The sequence below is a fragment of the Anser cygnoides genome, chromosome 24 (assembly GCF_040182565.1).
Source record: "Anser cygnoides isolate HZ-2024a breed goose chromosome 24, Taihu_goose_T2T_genome, whole genome shotgun sequence".
NCBI classification, from domain to species: domain Eukaryota; kingdom Metazoa; phylum Chordata; class Aves; order Anseriformes; family Anatidae; genus Anser; species Anser cygnoides.
This window is the reverse complement of record NC_089896.1, coordinates 6866249-6883870: the sequence shown is the minus strand read 5'-3', so window position 1 is coordinate 6883870 and position 17622 is coordinate 6866249. Positions and strand designations below refer to the sequence as shown.

The 17622-nt window shown below is 68.2% G+C and overlaps 1 protein-coding gene across 24 annotated transcripts in view; it reads right to left on the bottom strand.

The window, feature by feature from the left end:
• The window catches only part of MACF1 (microtubule actin crosslinking factor 1), a 142871-nt gene extending 126680 nt beyond the window's left edge, over positions 1 to 16191 (bottom strand). For 11 of the 24 annotated variants that reach the window (XM_066982398.1, XM_066982405.1, XM_066982401.1 and 8 more), the window contains exon 1: positions 11692 to 11869. In XM_066982398.1, coding sequence (XP_066838499.1) covers positions 11692 to 11785 — 94 coding nt within the window. In that variant the 5' untranslated portion in view covers positions 11786 to 11869. Of the gene's footprint in view, positions 1 to 1337; positions 1477 to 11691; positions 11871 to 15956 lie in introns of those variants that run through there. The other 13 variants (XM_066982410.1, XM_066982422.1, XM_066982411.1 and 10 more) reach the window with 4 other exon arrangements.
• Positions 16192 to 17622: the final 1431 nt, after the last annotated feature.

The window sequence follows — 17622 nt, the reverse complement described above, 5'->3', positions numbered from 1 at the left end:
AGCTCAGGGCAGCTGTCAGGCACGGAGCAGCCCGGGAGCACCGGGATTAACCCCCCGCACCAGCCCCGCTCGGCGTCGCCGGCAGGAGGGTGGGGAGGCCGCCAGGCGGCCGGGTGACAACTCCCTTGGCTCCCTGCTAAATTAAACATCGAATCGATTCACCTCCGTCGCGCGGCAGGATCAGCTGGTAGAGCCCAGCTGCACCACGGCAGCGCTGTAAGGAGCAGCAGGTCACTGAGTGCTGTTAGATGACAGGTGACGCCATCCCAGCTGCTTTCTCCTTTCCCCTCCCACGGCGCCGCCCTTCCAGCGGGCGAATCCCAATACCTGCCCGCAGCAGGATGAGGCCAGCTGCGAGTCATTGAGCAAAAAGCTGCTCCGAGAAAAGGGGGGAAATAAAAAAAAAAAAAAAAGCCCATCACAGGCTCTTAAGAGCCACCGGGAGCAGACCACTGGAGGCAGAGGCACCAGGGAAGGTAACATTGCCAGCAGAGCAAGGTGCTCTGGGTGGAGGGGCTGCACCAAGACGAAAGCCACCGGATCCACCCCAACCCCCCGGCAGAGCCAGGCTCCTGCCGTGCCGCAGCAGAGCCCGCAGCGACGCCGAGCCGCCCTCCTGCCCTCAGCCTGCCCGCAGCCAGGGCTCGGAGCGGGGCCGGCCGCCCTGCCAGCCGCCAGCCGCGCGATCAGGTGTCGCAACCAGCTCCCCGGGGAGAGGCAGGGGAAAGCAGAGCGGCAGGGAAAAGGGTTTGGGAATGGAAGAAAGGGGGGAAAAAAGGGAAAAACAGACCGGTCTGCACGCAGGTGCTGCCAGCCCCTACCCGCAGCAAGGTGCCGCCGCGCACCCACGGCCAGGCGCTGCGGAGACGAGCACCTGCACCCAAGCCACAAGAGCTGCAGTCAGGTCCCCTCCCCACAAAGGGCTGATTTTGAGCTCAATTTCTTTTTCTATTGTTGTTTGCAAATCAACTTCCACTTCCTGTGCTCAGTACAGTGCTAGGCTAGCCATCACGGCTTGCTTTGTGCCCAGATATGCTGCTAAATGCCCAAAGCAAAGACAAAACAGGGAAGTGAAGCAGAGCCACGGAAAGCACGGCCTCTCCCAGGCGCCTGTCCGCAGAAAGGCCACGTCTGTCTCCACGGGAGCCGGGTACAGCTCAAAGTCCCCAGAGGATGCAACGAGCAGGGCTGTGCCGGAGCCTGAGGAAGGGCAGGGGAGCAGCCGGGACCCCCACGGGCAGCGCCGGGACCCCCACGGGCAGCTCCCCACCCCGCCACGGAGCACGGACGCAGCTCGGTAGCAGCTCTGCCCCCCAGTCCGAGGGGTGCTGGCATACCTTTCAGGGTGCTGAGGCCATCCAGGAACTTCTTGTACTTGTCCACGTTCATCGTCCTGCCGGGCTGCCCCGCTGCTCAGCTGGGAGGCATCGGGGCGACGGCACCCTGCAGCCACCCGCGCTCGCCCCGCCGCCGCTGCCCTTTGGCCGCCCGCGGCCCAGCCCTGCCTCTCCTTATTCGATGATCTCTGCTCAAACCTCCCCCGGCCGAAGCCACCCCCCTTTTTGCAAATGAGCCGGCAGCTCCCGGCGGGCACCCCGCAGCCGGCTCCCACCACCTGCCCCCCGGGCTGGGGGTCCCGGGGATTGTGTGTCCCGTGGGTATTTCGGGCAAGGAGCTCAGCGCGGCGAGAACGCTGGGAGGGGAACAAAAAAGCCCTGCAAGACTTGCAGGCAGGACAGCGGCAGACAGGAAAACACCTAGTGAACCACAAACACCACCTGGGCTGCCCCAAAAACCAGGTGCCCCACGAAGACCCCACGGCGCCGGGCTCCCCGAGGCCTCGATGCTTTGCTCACACCCGGCCCCGGCTCTCCACGTGCCACAAGGAGCCATGTGCCACCCGCGACGCGGTTACAAAACCCCAGAGGAGATTTACTTGTTTTAAAAGTTGTGCTGGCAGCACTAACCAGCCCAGCGTGATCCGACAGCAAGGCGGCCGCACACGGTGCCTGCCCCGTGGTGGAAGGCGCCTCCACCGGGAACGGCACTGCTCTTCCGGCAAATTAAGGACTACTAATTTAACGAGAAGCCGCGCTGGGGAGCCCCATCCAAGCACGGGCAGTGCTTTTGGATGTGCCTTTGCTCGGGGAGTTGACACCACCACATCTTGGTGTCCACCGGCAGCAGTGCTGGCTCTGCAAAGCGAGCGGCGGGTGCGCGACACGGGAGGGAGCGGTGGTGAAACGCAGCCCTCGCGGTGGCGGATTGCGTTGTTCTGCTAGCACCCGTCCAAAGAGATTTCAGCAGGTTGAGCAAGACCCACCGCACAGCCCTTGTAGGATCTGCCCGGCTGAGGTTTGCCAGGGCCGGCACCTCCCGGCAGGGCTCGCACCCACCATGGGCGCCCCTGTGCCAGATCCCGGCTCCCCGCCAGCCGCAGCCCGATGTTCGGGGACAGCACGGGTGCCCGTCCCCAGAGCGAGCAGCACCCTGCGCCGATCCCCACGTCACCCACACCCGTCCATGGAAGCAGTTTGCCCAGCCAGGCGACCACGAGCAGGATGCGGGGACCCGCTGTGCCGGCGGCCCCGCTCCTCGCAGCGCCGCAGACGGACGCGCACCTCTCCGGGGACGGACGCGCACCCGGGCGTATCGGTTTCCTTTCCCAACCAAGCAAGCTCCGAAGGCCAGTTGCCACTTTTGCTCCCGACAGCTGTTTGTCCAGGAACACAAGAACCAAAATTGCTCCCAGCTCTCCGAGGGGGACGGTGGCCTTGGATTACACCTCTCCCCCCCGGCACAACCTGCACCCACGGCCCCCCACCGCCAGCTCGGCACAGCCAGGGCAGGGGTGATGCCAATTTTGGGGGAGCCCAGGGGATTTATCGACCTGCAGTTGGGACAGGAGCTCATTCATCCTGGCGAGAGGAAGCAGACCTGACCGCCGGTGTGCAGCCACGTGGAACAGCCCATGCACGGCCGTGCCGGGCTCTGCCAAGGATCTCCACGCACAGCTGGAGCCAGAAGCGCTTCATCGGCACCGCCTCGACACAGCCTCCACCTGCATGCACACCACGGCCCTCTGCAACCCCCACACCCAGGGACCCCCCGGCTGCCTTCAGGCGGAGCAAGGAGCAGAGTAAAGTTGCTGCAAGAAGCCGAGCTGTCACCACTAAAAATAGCACAATGGAATTTTCCTCTGGGGGAAAAAAAAAAAGAAAAACAACAAAAAAAGCACTGCTTCTTGCTGACAAAGGGGCTGCGAGAAGGGAACCAGGAACACGGGGCAGAAAGCAGGGGGCAGCCTCCTCCAGGGCCCTGCTGTCCCCAGCCACCCCGCAGAGCCCCTGCTGCCACAGGGGGACCCCATCCCCTGCAGGCTGCGCGAACGCCCCCCAGCAGCGGCACAAAGCCGCGCCAGCGCTCAGCCACCTTCCCTCCATCACCCCCGTGCCAAGCGCTGGAGCGGGGAACAAAGCCCAGCGAGAGGCAGCAGGCGATGCTGCCAGACCAGCTGCTGAGCGGCCCCGTTTCATTTATTTTCATTTATTTTCATTCCTTCCTGGGAAAGGGGAGAGATCGGACACCAGGCCCAGCAGGCAGGCTGCCGCTCCAGGGGAACACAAACCCCAGGCACAGGAGGGGACGCAGCGGGCTTGGCCACTGCTGTTGATGCCCTGGCTCCTGCCAGCACCCGTGGCTGTGTCCCCAGCCCCGACACCTTTTTTTGTCCTTCTGGGGAGACAAAAGCAGGGGTGAGCCGTGGCAGCCAACCCTAGTGCCTGCATCCTCACCCCGTGGGGCTTGCAAGAGGAGGAACGCCGAGTCCCTCTCCTCCCGCCCCGATGGCGTTAAGGAGGAGCAGATCTGACGCCTGCCAGATCCGTTTCCAGCATCCCGGCTCCTCTCCCTGCCGGGAACGCCAGGAATCCCCGGCCCGTGGCGGATCGCTCCAGCTGGCCCGGAGCTGCACGGCCGGCACAGGAGAGCCGGCGGGGACGGAGCACGGAGGGAGCCTGCAGCTCCCGGGATGGCCGCCGTGCCCCAGCTGCCTGCCTGGCCGCGGAATCCCAACCTCTCCAGCCCAACAACTGCCCCTCGCAGCAAGAATCCCAAGCATCCCGAGCAGCCGGAGAGGATGAAATGTCTCCACGTGCAGCGTCTGGAGCCGCCCGCGTTGAGACCTTTGCGTGCTGGCCGTCACTGCCAGCCGTGCTCCCGCCGCAGTGCCCGGCGCAGTTTCGCCCCGAGGTGCGCACGAGCCGCCTGCACGCGGGGCAGGGACCTGCTGCGGGGCACAGCAGCTCACACCCTGCCAAGGACGCCGCCAGAGCCAGGGCACAGACACACGACCCGCTGCAGTGATGGGAACAAGCCCAGGGCACGTTTGTTTTCCTGCAGCAGGAACGTGGCCATCACCGCACGACCGTCACATCAACCAGACGGCCTCCAAACCGGGAACACAGGCTGGCTGTGGCCACGAGCACGGTGAGGAGGTGCGTCAAGGTGCTCCGGCACCGCTCGCCTGCCCGCAGCCCACCTGAGCAGGGCCGCTGTGCCTGGCCAGGGCAGCGCAGCCGACAGCCGGGGCCTGGCCTGGCCGGCACGAACGGGAGGAGCTCCCTCTGCACGGACGCCTCTTGTAGCAGAACTGCCCAAGGTCAGCGCAAGCTCCGCTGGCGCAGGAGCCCTCGTATCCAGCTTCCCGCAGGGAAAAATAAGCTGCTGGCAAAGGCATTTCTGGAGGGCCAGAACAGCAACCTGCTGCGGATGTTTTACCGCGACTGATAAGAAAAGACAGGAGTTGTACCCTTAACTGAGCTGGAGAGAGGCACAGGGGAGGGACGTGGCAGAGGGGGACTTTGCCCTTCTGCCCCCACGAACAAACGGGTTCAGGGTCTGCATCCTGGGCAAGTGAGAGAATGGCCAGGAGAGGAGGGAACGAGGCAGTGCAGGGGACACGGGGCGAAACAGCATCCTCTGCCAGCGGGAGGCTGGCAGAGCTTCCCAGCCTGAAAAATGCTCCATCGGCCACTGTCCTCAAGGCCTGAGCTGGGGAAAAACGAGGCACAGGCAGGAGAGGAGACGTGCCCAGGGATGGAAGCAGGACCAGGGCCCCACCACAGCAAGGGACAGCTCCTGCCCGTGCCACGAGCGGGGCAGGCAGCGCACGCGGCCCCGTGGCCCCGGGCAGGGGACTGTGAGCGCACCGCAGGGCAGCAGGAGCTAACAGGAAATGAGAAAAAGAGGCAGCCAGGTTTAATTCACAGGGAAACAACAAGGAACAGTCATTGTGCCCTCGCAGAGCCCCAGCCAGCAGCCCAGAACCGACTGATCTGGGTTGCTGATAAAACAGGGGAAATTAAGGGGCAGGTGGGAACTCCTGGCGCTGCAACGCTGCGCCTGCGGGGACCCGGCGTGCGCAAGCTCCTCGTCCCAAGGCGCACATCCCCTGAAGCTGCAGGCTGCCCCATCACCGTGGCTGGTTCCCTGCTCCCACCTCTCCCTGTCCTGGGGGGCACCGGCCCCCCCCTCCGCAAGCAGCACCCCGCTCCTCGCCTGAGATCTCGGGGGCCACCTTGCCCAGCAGCTTCCCCACGCCGCCCCTTCCAGGAACCGCGGGGCTTATCTGCCCCAGAGGCAGGGGACACCTCAGACCACATCCGAGGGCTCACCTCGGCACGGCCCCGGCCGGGGACACACCAAATCTGGGGGCCCAGACCCCACGTGGCCGCCTCGCCCGCAGGAAGCCTGCGCTGGTGATCCCCTGCCCCGGCCCCTGAGCCGGATGGGATTCATCCGCACGCAGAAAACCCCACGACGTGGGCTTGGAAGCGAAACTTCCCAGCTCATTAACACAAACATCCTCTGCACACGCTGCCTTCTGGAGGGAGCGCTCCCCAACAGGGCTTCCCCCCCCGGCCTGGAGCCGTTTGCACATCCCCAAGCCCTGGCTGCGGGCCCGGTCCCCCCAGACAAGCCAGGGCAGTGCCGAGACATCAAATCTGGGGCTTCCAGCACGGCTGGAGGAAGGAAGGAAGGAAGGAAGAGGAGCTGGAGGCCAGCACTCCGCACACGCTGCAAGCCCAGCTGCTGGGGCCGTGGGACGTGGACTTCCAGGGCAGCACCGGGCAGGGACCAGGTGCCCTCGGGGCCAGGGGTGCAGGGATCAGGACCACCGAGCGCACAGAGCAAGGGCAGCACGCTCCTGCTCGCCCCGCAGCACGTGGCGAGGAGGGGAGCCGGTGCACACATCCTGCCCGCGGAGCCCCGCTGTGCACGGCCGCGCTGGGCAGGGACACGCAGCGCAGGGGACGGGAGGCCCGGCCCCGTAATTACGGCTCCCACCACTCCCCAGCCATCACGCCCACCGCCGCCACCCCTCCTCGCCCCGCGGGCAGCTCTTGCCTCACCTGCCCTGCAAAACAGAGCCGGGCTGCCAGGATCCGGCCCTGCCGCAGATCCCCACGAGGCGCTGGGCGCCGTGAGCCCCGCACCCCCCCGCACCATTTTAAAGACCCGCCGAGAGGCACGGAGCCGGCACCAGGCATCAGCCGGCCCTGCCCTCGTGCTCCCCGCCACGGGCACGCGGCAGGGGCTGCTGGCAGAAACAACCCCCGGGGAATATTAACGAGGATGCGTTTTGCTCCTTCCCCGGATGCGATGGGTGCAAGCCAACAGTGCCCCGGTCATCCCCACCAAACAGCGGTGCCGGCGGTCACAGCCCCTGCCCAGGGCTCAGAGCAGGGGCTTCAGCTCACCCCACCGCCACCCCAGCACTGAGCAGAGCCCCACGGCTCAGGAAGAGCTGGAGTGCTCCCGCAGAGACAGGAGGGACTGGGAACCGACGTCCCCCAGCGTCTCCACAGGGCGGATTTTATCTGTTTTAGGTGCGTACAAAGGGATCAATCACCCCGGTATTCAAACAATGCTGTTAGAACACTTCCAGGAATGAGCAGAGAAAAAAAATAAATCCTCTTTTTATGCTTCTCCCTGGGAGACCGGAGCGGTTTCTTCCTGCTGGCATCAGCCCTGGTATGTCCATTGCAGTCTAAACTTAGTTGACACGAACGAGACCAGCCTGGGAAGGAGCTTGGCCGCAGACCAGCAGACGGAGGTCGGAGATCTCAGCCTTACCGAAGCCGAGCCGAGGAAGAAAAGGCTCCAAGGCAAACTGCCACAAACGGTGCCACGACACCTAAAAAAGGAGCAAGAAAACACTTCGGGCTGCTCTCCGAGCGCCCCGGCCTCCGCAGGCCCTCCAACCTGCTGCTGAAATGAGATCAAAGGCTCCCTGCGCCAGGTACCGGCGCGGCACGTCCTCGCCCCCAGCGGCGCCCGTGCCGGAGGTGACCGCAGCGGTGACCGCAGCGCTGCCTCCCCATGCTGGCAGCGACGGCTCCGGGCTCCCCGGGGGGCTTCTCCCCGGACCAGCAGCAGTTCCCCTGGAAAACAGCAGAGAAGCAGCGAGGAGCAGCCGGCAGCCCCCCCATGCCCCACGGCAGCGCTCAGCCCGGCTCGCAGAGCCACGGCCGGGGTTTCTGAGCAGGGCGACATGAATCGATGCAATTTCAATCGCTGCCATCTGCGTGGAACAGGCTTTGGGGCCAGGGGCCGGCCGCAGGAGGGAGGCCACGAGCCTCCCGGCCAAGCGAGCCTCCGCTAGGCACGGGAGAGGAGCTCGGGAGGCGCCGTCACGTGCCGGCGATGACGGTGACTCCGCTGCAAAGGCAGCAGAAACCTGGCCAGGCAAGGCAGGGTGGGTCCTGCCACCAGAAAAACCACCAGCTTCATTTCCCTGTTGTCCAAAACAAACGCGAGCAAAACAGCATCTTGCACCACGAGCCCGGGTTCCACCTCAGCCACAAACACGAGCCGCGCGGGCAGGCGGCTCCAGCCAGCCCGGCAGCAGCCCAGGCACCGCGCCACCTCCCTGAGAGCCCCTGGGTGTCCGGCCCCCCTCAGCACCAGGGTGGCCAGCACCTCCCTGTGCCTCCCAAAACAGCGTCATCGGGTCCAGTGGTGGAAATCCAACGGGCCCAGGGCAGCCGGAGCACTCCGGGAAGGAACCAGGGGAGCAGCGCAGGACACGCGGACAGCACACAACGGAGCTGCCCACAGCAGCACCCTCAGCCGGGCGGCAGCGCCCAACCTCCCCCTCCCGGGCGATGGAGAGGAAGAAGAAGGGCTTCCTCCCGCAGCGAGGACTCACCGCCACGCCACCCGTCCCGCCGGGGTGCTGGCAGGCTGCGGAGACCTCGTGCAACCCGCTCATCACCACCAAGGAATGATGTTTATCTTAGCACAACGGCATCGCAACGGCAGCTGCCCCGTGGCAGGACGCGGCCCCGCGCAGCGACGTAGGCGGTCGTGGTGCTGATCCCCGCCGCCAGGAGCGCTGCCTCCAGCCTGAGACCCCCACACTGGGGGGTAGGCAAGACCCGGACATACGACCTTCAGTTACGTTTCATGTAGCAGAAGACAAGACTACTGGGGAAAAAAAAAAAGCTGCTTTGGAGATGGCCAGGAGCAGCCGGGCTGCCTGCCGCAAGGAGGGCTCCAACGCGCTCTGCTTCATCCACGCCACGGTCCTGCCCCTGCTCTCCCCCAGCCCCGGGGCAGATGTCCCCTCCCTCGCACCAAGTGAGCTCACGCGGACGTGCTGACACGCCACCACTGCTGCCCCCGTGCAAACACGTCGGGCCACACGCGTGGGGAAGGAAGAGAAGGCAAAGATGGGTGGGAAGGGGATTCTCTGATGCTAACTGCAAACTTCTACCTCCGACCCCCCAAATCAGTTAATTATTTGGAAGAAAGGATCTCACCAGGGTTGATTAGTTAATGGTTAAAGAGCTCTGAGCACTGAAAGCACGACCCATACCTGCATGGGGCTGGCAGCACCGCCCGCAGCCTGCGCTGCTGGCAGGCTCTGGGGCTGCTGCCCACGGGGCCGAGCTCGGCCTCACGATTTCCTGCAGGGACGCGGCGTGCCTGCACCCTCCTGCCAAACACGGGGACGTGGCGTGTGCTGGGAACAGAGGCCAAGCCTGGACACCAAGCCACACGACACCTGCGGGGAGACGGGCCAGGGCTTTCCCTCCTGCTCAGAGCCCTCGACCTGCTCCGCCACCGCAGCAGCATCCCAGGGACTGACCCGTCCCCAAAACCTCCGCCACCACTCCCTGCTTCAGCTGGGAGGCGCGACGCTGGGAGTGCTGCACCGCAGCCGCCGCCTGCACCGTTCTCACGGGCACCGTCAGCAGCGCTGCTGCACGTCCTGGCATGTGCCACAGCATCACCATCCGGCGATGAGGCAAGCGGGGCTGGGAGCCGCGCCACGCCGAGCCTCCTGGGTGCGGCCCCGCCGCGCTGGGACGCTCACCGCTGGCTCTCGGCAGAGCCCCACGTCCCAGAGATGCCCCGTGTGAGCCCCAGGAAGCTCGGCTTTTTCAGCTACAGGTGCCTGGATCCGTGCAGGACAGCACAGCTCAGGCGGTGTGCTCCCCCCGAGGACGCAGCGCACCCCGGGGTGCCAAGGCTTCGCAGCGCACTGTGAGGAGGCACCCGAGCCCACGCAGCCCCCGGCTCCCGCTCTGCTTCCCGGCCCCGTTCCATCCGCCCCCGCCGGGGACTGGGGCACCACCAGGGCGGGCAGAGCCCCCCGCAGCAGCACGGAGCCGTGCCCCCGCGCAGCGCCCACGCTGCTGATGCCAGCCCTTCCACCAACCTGCGCGGGAGCAGTCCGGCTGCGAGCAGCGGCGCTGAAGCAGAACACCTACCTGACACCCAAATCACGCTCAGCATCTCGTCTGCCTACAGTGGGAGTCTGATAAAGAAAGAAATCGCGGGGATCTGCCATCTGGTTAACCCCTGCTCTTCAGCTCGAGACGAGCTCTGTAGCCGGGAAACCAGCGCCCACCGCACCAGCTCCGGGGCCCTCCCCGGTCTGGCTCTAAGCAGAGGCCCCACTGCTCAGATTCATTTTTAAAGCTGGTTTTTAACCAAACAGCTCCACTCACAGAGGTGACCCCCGCACATTTCAGCGGCTCTCACTGCAGCTCCCAGCTTGAGCAAGGCCACACATCTTCCCCGTGCTCCCACCCCAAGGGTCAGTGCTGGCAGCACCGGGTCCTGCGCACGGTGGCCCTCCATGCCCGACCTGTTTCAGCGCCCGCTCTCCGTTCCTGCGGGATTAGCAGGACGGGAGGACGAGCCAGGGGAAAGCTTGTTCTGGGCAGGAAAAACTGAACCCCTCACAGGGCTGCAGTGGGGGAGCGGGGAAGAGGCAGCGCCTCCAGCAGCCCGGAGCCAACAGCCCCAACCCAATGCTCCCGGCCGGCCCCACAGCGAGCGCGGGATGTCCCGGGAGAGCCGGGAGCTGGGAAGGGGCAGAGGACAGCTTTCATCCAGCATAAACACTCACTTCCCCTGCGCTGAATGGGCTCCATAAACAAGACCACAAGCAATACCAGCAGGGCATTTCCAGGCGACTACCGGCTTCCTACAGCCGGCACAGCGACCGCAGCAGCCTGGAGAAGGCTCTCCCCTTACCACGGGAGCATCGCTGCTGAGTGCGGCCACCGACGGCCAGAGCAAGGTGCGGCGCTGGGGGACGGCGAGCAGGGACACAGCACTGCCGGCCCCTGGTGCTGCAGCTGGCCCAGGGCACACGGTGCTGTGATTTCATTTTCTCTTTTGGAACTCGGGAGAAGCGATGCGAGGAGCGATGTGGAGCAGAGCCCAGGGTGTCAGCGCGCCCTTCCCACCCCAGCCCCGGCTCCGTGCGCTGCCCTCAGCGGCTCCACGCGGCGCCTGGCCACCCCACAGGGCTTTTTTTTTTCCGAACACAGGTTCATAACGCACCTGGACAGGCCAGGTCACGTCACCCAGCGCCTTCCCAATCCCAGACACCACAAGGGGCTTCCTTTCATTCCCCGCTCCCCATGGAAGCAGAGACCCCACGCTGCGCCCACCCGGGGACGTTTCAGTGGCACCCCCCGAACCGGGGGAATCCAGCACTCCCCTTTCTCTGCGTGCAAGAAGGAAAAGGAAGGGCACGCAGCGAGCACCCGGTCCTCGGGGATGGCGCTTTAGGAGCCCCGGCTGCTCCCCTCGGAGCAGAACAGCGCCGAGCGGGGCGCTGGGACCCCGGGGGCCGGGAGCCGGCCCCCCCCGAGCAGCCCCTGCGCGACCAGGGCAGAAGCAGCGCTGCCGCCACGGAGAGCACCCGCAGCGCCCCGCAGCCACCAAAAGTGCACACTCACCGCCCGCACCGGCCGGCCCCGCGCCCCCCGCACCCCCACGAGCGGGACCCGGGGACACCGGGGGGGGTCCGGTACCCCCGGGGGGACCGGAGGGGGGTCGGACCCCGTGCTCCGCTCGCAGGGCACGGGGCCCCCAGCGCCGCACCCCACGCGGGGAGCCCCACGAGCGGGGCCCGGGACCCACGGGCAGCCCACGCGGGGGCGCGGAGCCCCGGGGCTGCTCCCACCGGGCACGAACCGGAGGCACCGAGTGGGACGGGGGGGGGCCGCAGGGGTTCGAGCCCCCACCCGGAGCTCCCCGCCGCCGCATCCCCCCGCAGCCCGGCCGGGCACCGTGGCCGCCCCGGTCCGGTTCTGCCCCCGCCGCGGGCCCGTGTCCGGGCCGCCCGCCGCCGCCGCCCGCCGCCGCCGCCCGCCGGGGCCGCACCTTTGTAGCGCTCCAGCACGTCCTCGTAGGCCTGCTCGAACTCCTTCTCCTGGCTGCGGTTGGCCGGGAGCAGCCCCGGCACGTAGCCGGCCATGGCGGCCTTTGTGCCGCCGCCCCCCGAGCAGCTCCCGGCGCCGCGGCCGCCGCCCCTCTGCCCGGCCCCGCTTCCGCCCCGCGCCGCCGCCGCGCCCCGCCCCGCCGCCGAGGCCACGCCCCCCGGCGAGGCCACGCCCCGCCAGACAGGCCACGCCCTCGTCTGGCCACGCCCCCTCGTCTGGCCACGCCCATCGCCCAGATGGCCACGCCCCTCCCGCCCCGCCCCGCCGGTGGCGGCGCCGGTACCGGCCCCGCCGCGCCCCCTGGCGGCCGCACCGGGCATCCGGCAGCGCCCCCCCGGGGCACCGCGCCCGGCGCCTCCCAGTGCTCCCAGTGCAATGCGTCCCAGCACCTCCCAGCGCCTCCCAGAGCACCAAGGACACCGCGCCCGGTGCCTCCCAGTGCTCCCAGTGCAGTGGGTCCCAGTGCCTCCCAGTGCACCAAGGGCACCATGCCCAGTGCCTCCCAGTGCAATGCATCCCAGTGCCTCCCAGCACCACCCAGTGCTCCCAGAGCACCAAGGGCACAGTGTCTTAGCGTCTCCCAGCGTACTCAGAGTGATGCGTCCCAGTGCCTCCCAGTGCACCAAGGGTGCACCGCACCCTGTGTCTCCCAGTGCCTCCCAGTGCACCCAGAGCAATGCATCCCAGTGCCTCCCAGTGAACCCGGAGTGATGCATCCCAGTGCACCAAAGGCACTTGTGTTCCAGTACCTCCCAGAACACTCTCCCAGTGCCTCCCAGTACACCAACAGCACTGCATCCCAGTGCCCCCCAGTGCCTCCCATACACCCAGGGCACACCCCGCAGCCAGGCCCCGTGCTCGGGGCGTCCCATGGGCACCCCCAGCCCCCCCGGCGCCCCCAGCCCCGCTCAGGCCGCCAGGCACCGCCACCGCCCTCACCACGAGGCCGGATCCGGCCCCCCGGCAGCCCTGCCCCCCCCCCCCAGCCTGCTGGGGCAAATCCCGGCCTTTTTTGGCCGCCGCAAGATGTTGCTTTTTCGCCCTGGCTGCGCTGTTCCCATGGCAACCGGTGCAGCAGCCAGCTGGGTAACCACGGCGACGAGAAAAGCCCCTTCCCACAGCCCTGACATCACCGCGGGTCCCCGCCGCCGCCCAGGCACCCCCGGGCCCCCGGCGGCACCCCTGGGTGCCGAGGGTCCGCACCCCACATCTCTATGGGGCCGGCACCGCAGCGCCAGCCACCTGCGTCCCCCCCGGCCCTGGCTGCCAAAACCTCAGCCCCAGTGGGGCCAAACCCTGCCAGCTGCCCCTGGGTCTGGGGGGGGGTTCCCCTGGGGCTGTACCCCCCCGTGCCATCCTCCCCGTCCATCCCCAGGGGATGGCGGCGTCCCCACCCTGCTCCCAAACGGGCACGGCGGCGGCTCCGAGCGCTGGCAAAATGCGGCCGTCACCGCGGCGCTCTCGTTAGCAGGGGCAATTAGCAGTGTGCCCAGCATCAGGCACGGCCACCATGGGGAGCGGGCCCCAAACCCTGGTGGCAGCGCTGCCTTGGAGCCCCCCATGGCGCAAAACACCCGTGGGCAGCACGCGGGGCAGCGGCTCGGGGCGACACACGGGCGGGCCCCGGACGAATGGGAACATCCCCGCGGGTGGCATCCGCCTGTCCTGGAACCGGGGACGGGGACGGGCACGGCCTCAGCAGGGCAGCGGGCACCGCTGCTCCTGTCCCTCCCGGTCCCCCCGGCGGGGAACGTTCCCGCACCCCCGAGCACCCCGTGCCAACACCCACGGACGTTTCCCCACGCGAAGCCGAGGCGCTGCACGTGCTGGCACGGCCGCCGTCGGGCTCCAGGGACGCCCCCGAGTGAGCAAGGGGTCGGAGGAGCCTCTTCAGACGCCCCCCTGGGCCTGGATGGAGCAGCGAGTGCCCACAGTGCCGCTGCCATCGCCCGCTCGTCTGGCTGCTCGCCCCCAGCAGCACCCAGCACAGCCCAGTATCACCCAGCAGCACCTGGCATCGCCCAACTGCACCCAGCAGCACCCAGCATGGCCCAGTATCACCCAACAGCACCCAGCATCACCCAGCACCACTCCGGACTCACACAGGCAAACCCCCAAGCAGAACATGACCCCCGGCAGGACCAAGGGCAAACACATTTAGGATGGCAGCGCCGTTTCCTTGACACACAGCCCCCTCCCCAACGTCCCCCCCAGGAAGGACACAGGGAGAGCCCCCCCCAGCTCCACCCCAGCCCCTGGCACCTGCAGCTCCTGGCAGCCCCCGCTGGCCGCCCCCTCCCCAGGGCACGGCTGCGTCCCCAATTCCTCGGCCCCGCTGCCAGAGGGGACGCTGTGAGCACCCGGCCCCCCGTCGGCGAGGAGGCCAGCAGGACGGGCAGCGGCGGTGCCACCACTCGTCCCCGAGGGCACACACAGCTGGTGCCACCGCAGCCAGCCCGGAGCCTGCGAGAAGCGAATTGTCACAGCGTGTCCCCAGCGCTGCCCGGGGGTCCCCGAGGACGCGGACAGGAGGAGCCAGCGGGACAGAGGGGGCAGCCTGGGACCCGTCCCCACTGCTGTGTCCCCGCTGTCCCTTCCACGTGCCCTCCGCAGGTCACCCAGCGGCCGGGGCCAGCCGCTGTCCCCAGCCCTGCTCCCGCGTGTCCCCAAAGGGGGGCCAGAGCCCCCTGGGGGCACAGGTACTGGGGCGAGCGCTGCAGGCATCCCACTGAATAATGCAGGGATCCGAATCAATATTTCGGCTTGTTTGCAAACCCGGTGACACAAAACTGTCTCCAACTCTTTCTTCCCCGGCTCAGCGCTGTCTGGCTGCACCTCCCGAGTTATTTTTAATGGGAAATCTGCGTGAGACCGGGTTTTGTGACATCCCCTCGCTTTTAATCACAGGCTGGATCGACCCAGCGTGACGACAAGCGCTCGGCATCCGGGGCAGCCCGGCTCGGCTGCGCCCGCAGCACCCTGAGGGTGCTGAGCCCCGGCAGGACGGGGCCTTTGGGGGAGCAGGACCCCGGCGCAGGCAGCGCCCGTGCGGGAATGGTGCCGGTTCGGGCACTGCGGGTGCTGCGGGTGCTCGGTGCCGGCAGCGCTGGCGTTTGGGGCAGGGCCTGGCCGCACCCTGCGCATTTGCTTCCCCCCATCCCCAGACGGCGCGTTCGGGAGCCCTCATTTGAATCAACTGGTTCTTCCTGCCCGGAGCCGTGTGGCGGGAGCCTGAGCAGCACCGGCGGCACGGCCGGGGCCACCCGCACACGTGTGCACGCACATGGCCGTGTCCACACCGGGCAGGCAGCGAGCGTCCCGTGGTGGGGAGCCCAGTGCTGAGGCCACTCGCTTTGGGGGCTGGGGGGTGCTCGCCCCTTCTTGTGCTCCTCCACAGGCAGATCAAAGCTGGGCCCTGGGGTTTCCTTGGGGCGACAGCCGGGAAGGGCCCAGCCAGGGCTCCCCGGAGGGGGCCGGGTGCTGCCAGTGTCCCAGGCGAGGCTCCCAGTGTCCTCGTCCCCACTGCAGGGGTCCCACGACATCGGGTGTCCCTGTGAGCACGGCGCCGGGGCTGGCGATGGGCACCGTGGCGAAGGAGCAGGCGCAGCTCTCAGCCAAACCCCGCCAGCAGCCGGGAGGAAACCAAAAACCTCCTGGGGCAAATTCCTGCCCCAGTCTGGCCGGGGGCATTGTTCCACCGGGGAGCCATTTAGCCCATTTAGCCCGTAATGAGGCACCTTCATGTCACCCAGCGGAGCCTCCAAGGTGCCCAGTCATCGTCTGAGCACAGCGTGCCGAGAGCAGGAACCAAACCACAGCGAGCCCTGCCCAAAGCCGCCACCGAGCCAAAACACCACCACTAAAGGCCGTGTCCTCCCTGCCCCAGCGTGAGGCCGTCCCCCGGCAGCCTCCGTCCTGCCTTGCTCGTGAGCACCGTTCCCAGCGCCTGGAAAATGGCTGGGCACAAACACACCCGACGAGGGGCTTCCACCCACCCCGACCCGTGCCCAGCCGGCAGCCAAGGGCCACCACGCCAGGGCCACCCTGGCCACGCTCTCCGTTGCGCCATGGAGGTCTGAACGCGGGTGTCCTGCACCGCAGCTCGGGGGGGGACGGGGACAGCCCCTGACACCACCTCGGCCACCGCAGGGTGAGCCCCCCAACCTGGGGCCCCGCAGCACGGCCGAGCAGCGGGCGCCGCCTTACCTGCGACCCTGACGACAGCCCTCTCGGCCGGGTCCAGCACCGAGTCCTGGCTCTTCCGCTTCTTCTGCTCGTGGAGGGGCAAGTTCCAGGGCAGGGTGTCCCCGGGGGGGCAGGGGGAGAGGCTGCCCGAGCGCTCGCTGCGGTACGACCGCTCGCTCCGGCATGACCGCTCGCTCCGGCACGACCTCTCGCTGAGGGTCTCCTCGTCGGAGGACGACATGGCCCCGGCGCGGGCAGGACGTCCCCGCGGGCAGCAGCCTGCAGAAGGAGCGAACAGCGCGTGACGCCGGGCCCCCGGCCGCCGCTCCCTCCCCACCACGGGGTGATGGAGGGGCGACCGTCCCACCGCGGCTGTCTGCCCTCGCACCTATGCCCGGGCACCCTCCGGCTGGGTATATCAGCCCCCCCCCCCGAGCTCCTGAGCGCTGCCTCAGTGTCCCCGGTGCTGGTCTGGTGGCCGGGACCCCAGGAACGGGGCCAGCAGCACGGCCACCCCTCTGCCAGCAAAGGTCACACCGGCATCCCAGGCACCGTCTCACTGCCACAAAGCAGAGCCCAGCCTTTGGGGTTCGGTTTCTTTGTGTTCGGCGCAAGAAGAAGCCAGGGGAGCTGCCCTGCCCTTTGTACCTGGGTTTTTTCCCTCTGAGCGGGAGCAGCTTTAAAAATCCTATTAATCACGTTAGGAGAAAATGGTAGGGCTTTCTGCAGCGAGCAGGGGGCGAGCCGCGCGGCGTACGCACGCTGGGCAAATGAGCACCTTGCGTGAGACATATTTAAAACCGTTCTCATTGTATCCTCCGGCTCGCCCAGGAAAAATGCACGCGAAGCGCCCGAGCCCCGCAGCCGATGCGCGGCGGCAGAGGAGGCGCCTCCATGGAGCCGAGCCCTTCCTCGCCCCCCCCCCGTGTGCTCGGCGAGGCACGAACAAAGAGACCCCCCCAAAACCGGCCAGAGGGAGCGCGGCTCGCATGAGTCATTCGCCCCCCACCGAAAAGCTGCGGATAAAAAACGAACGCTCCCCCCCCCCCCCCTTCCCGAGCCGCGGCTGCGGGCGGCCCCCGCGCCTGCCCCCGGGGGGGGCCGCGGCGCTCGCCCCTTTTTGGGGCGCGGGGGGGGCGGTGCGGGGGCAGCGGGGGCTCGGCGCGCGGGGGGGGGCGCGGCCCCGCCGAGGGGGGGCCCGGGGCCGTTCGGGCAGCGCGGTTTGGGGAAGGGGGGGGCAGCAGGTGCGGAGGCAGCGGGGCCGCATCCGCCGCCCTCCCTCCCCGCTCCATCCCCGCTCCATCCCCGCTCCCTCCCCGCTCCCTCCCGCGGCACCGCCGCCCCCCGCCCGCTCCGTCCCCACCGCGCCCTGCCCGTGGCCGCCCCCCGCCCGCAGCCGCGGCCCCGCTCACCCCCGGCGCGCCCCGGCTCCGACCCCGGCGGCTCGGCTCGGCCCGGCCCGGCTCGGCTCGCGGGGCAGGGCGCGGCGCTCCCGCTGCGCTCCCGGTGCGGCCGCCCCCGGCCCCGCGGCTCCCGGCCCCGCCGTGCGCTCCCGGTCCGGCCGCCGCCGGCCCCGCCGTGCGCTCCCCGCCGCTCCCGCCGCCGCGGCGCCTCCCCCCGGCCCGGCCCGGTCCTGCCCACCGGGGCGGCACCGAGCGGCGGGGGGGTCCCGGCCGCCTCCCGCCCC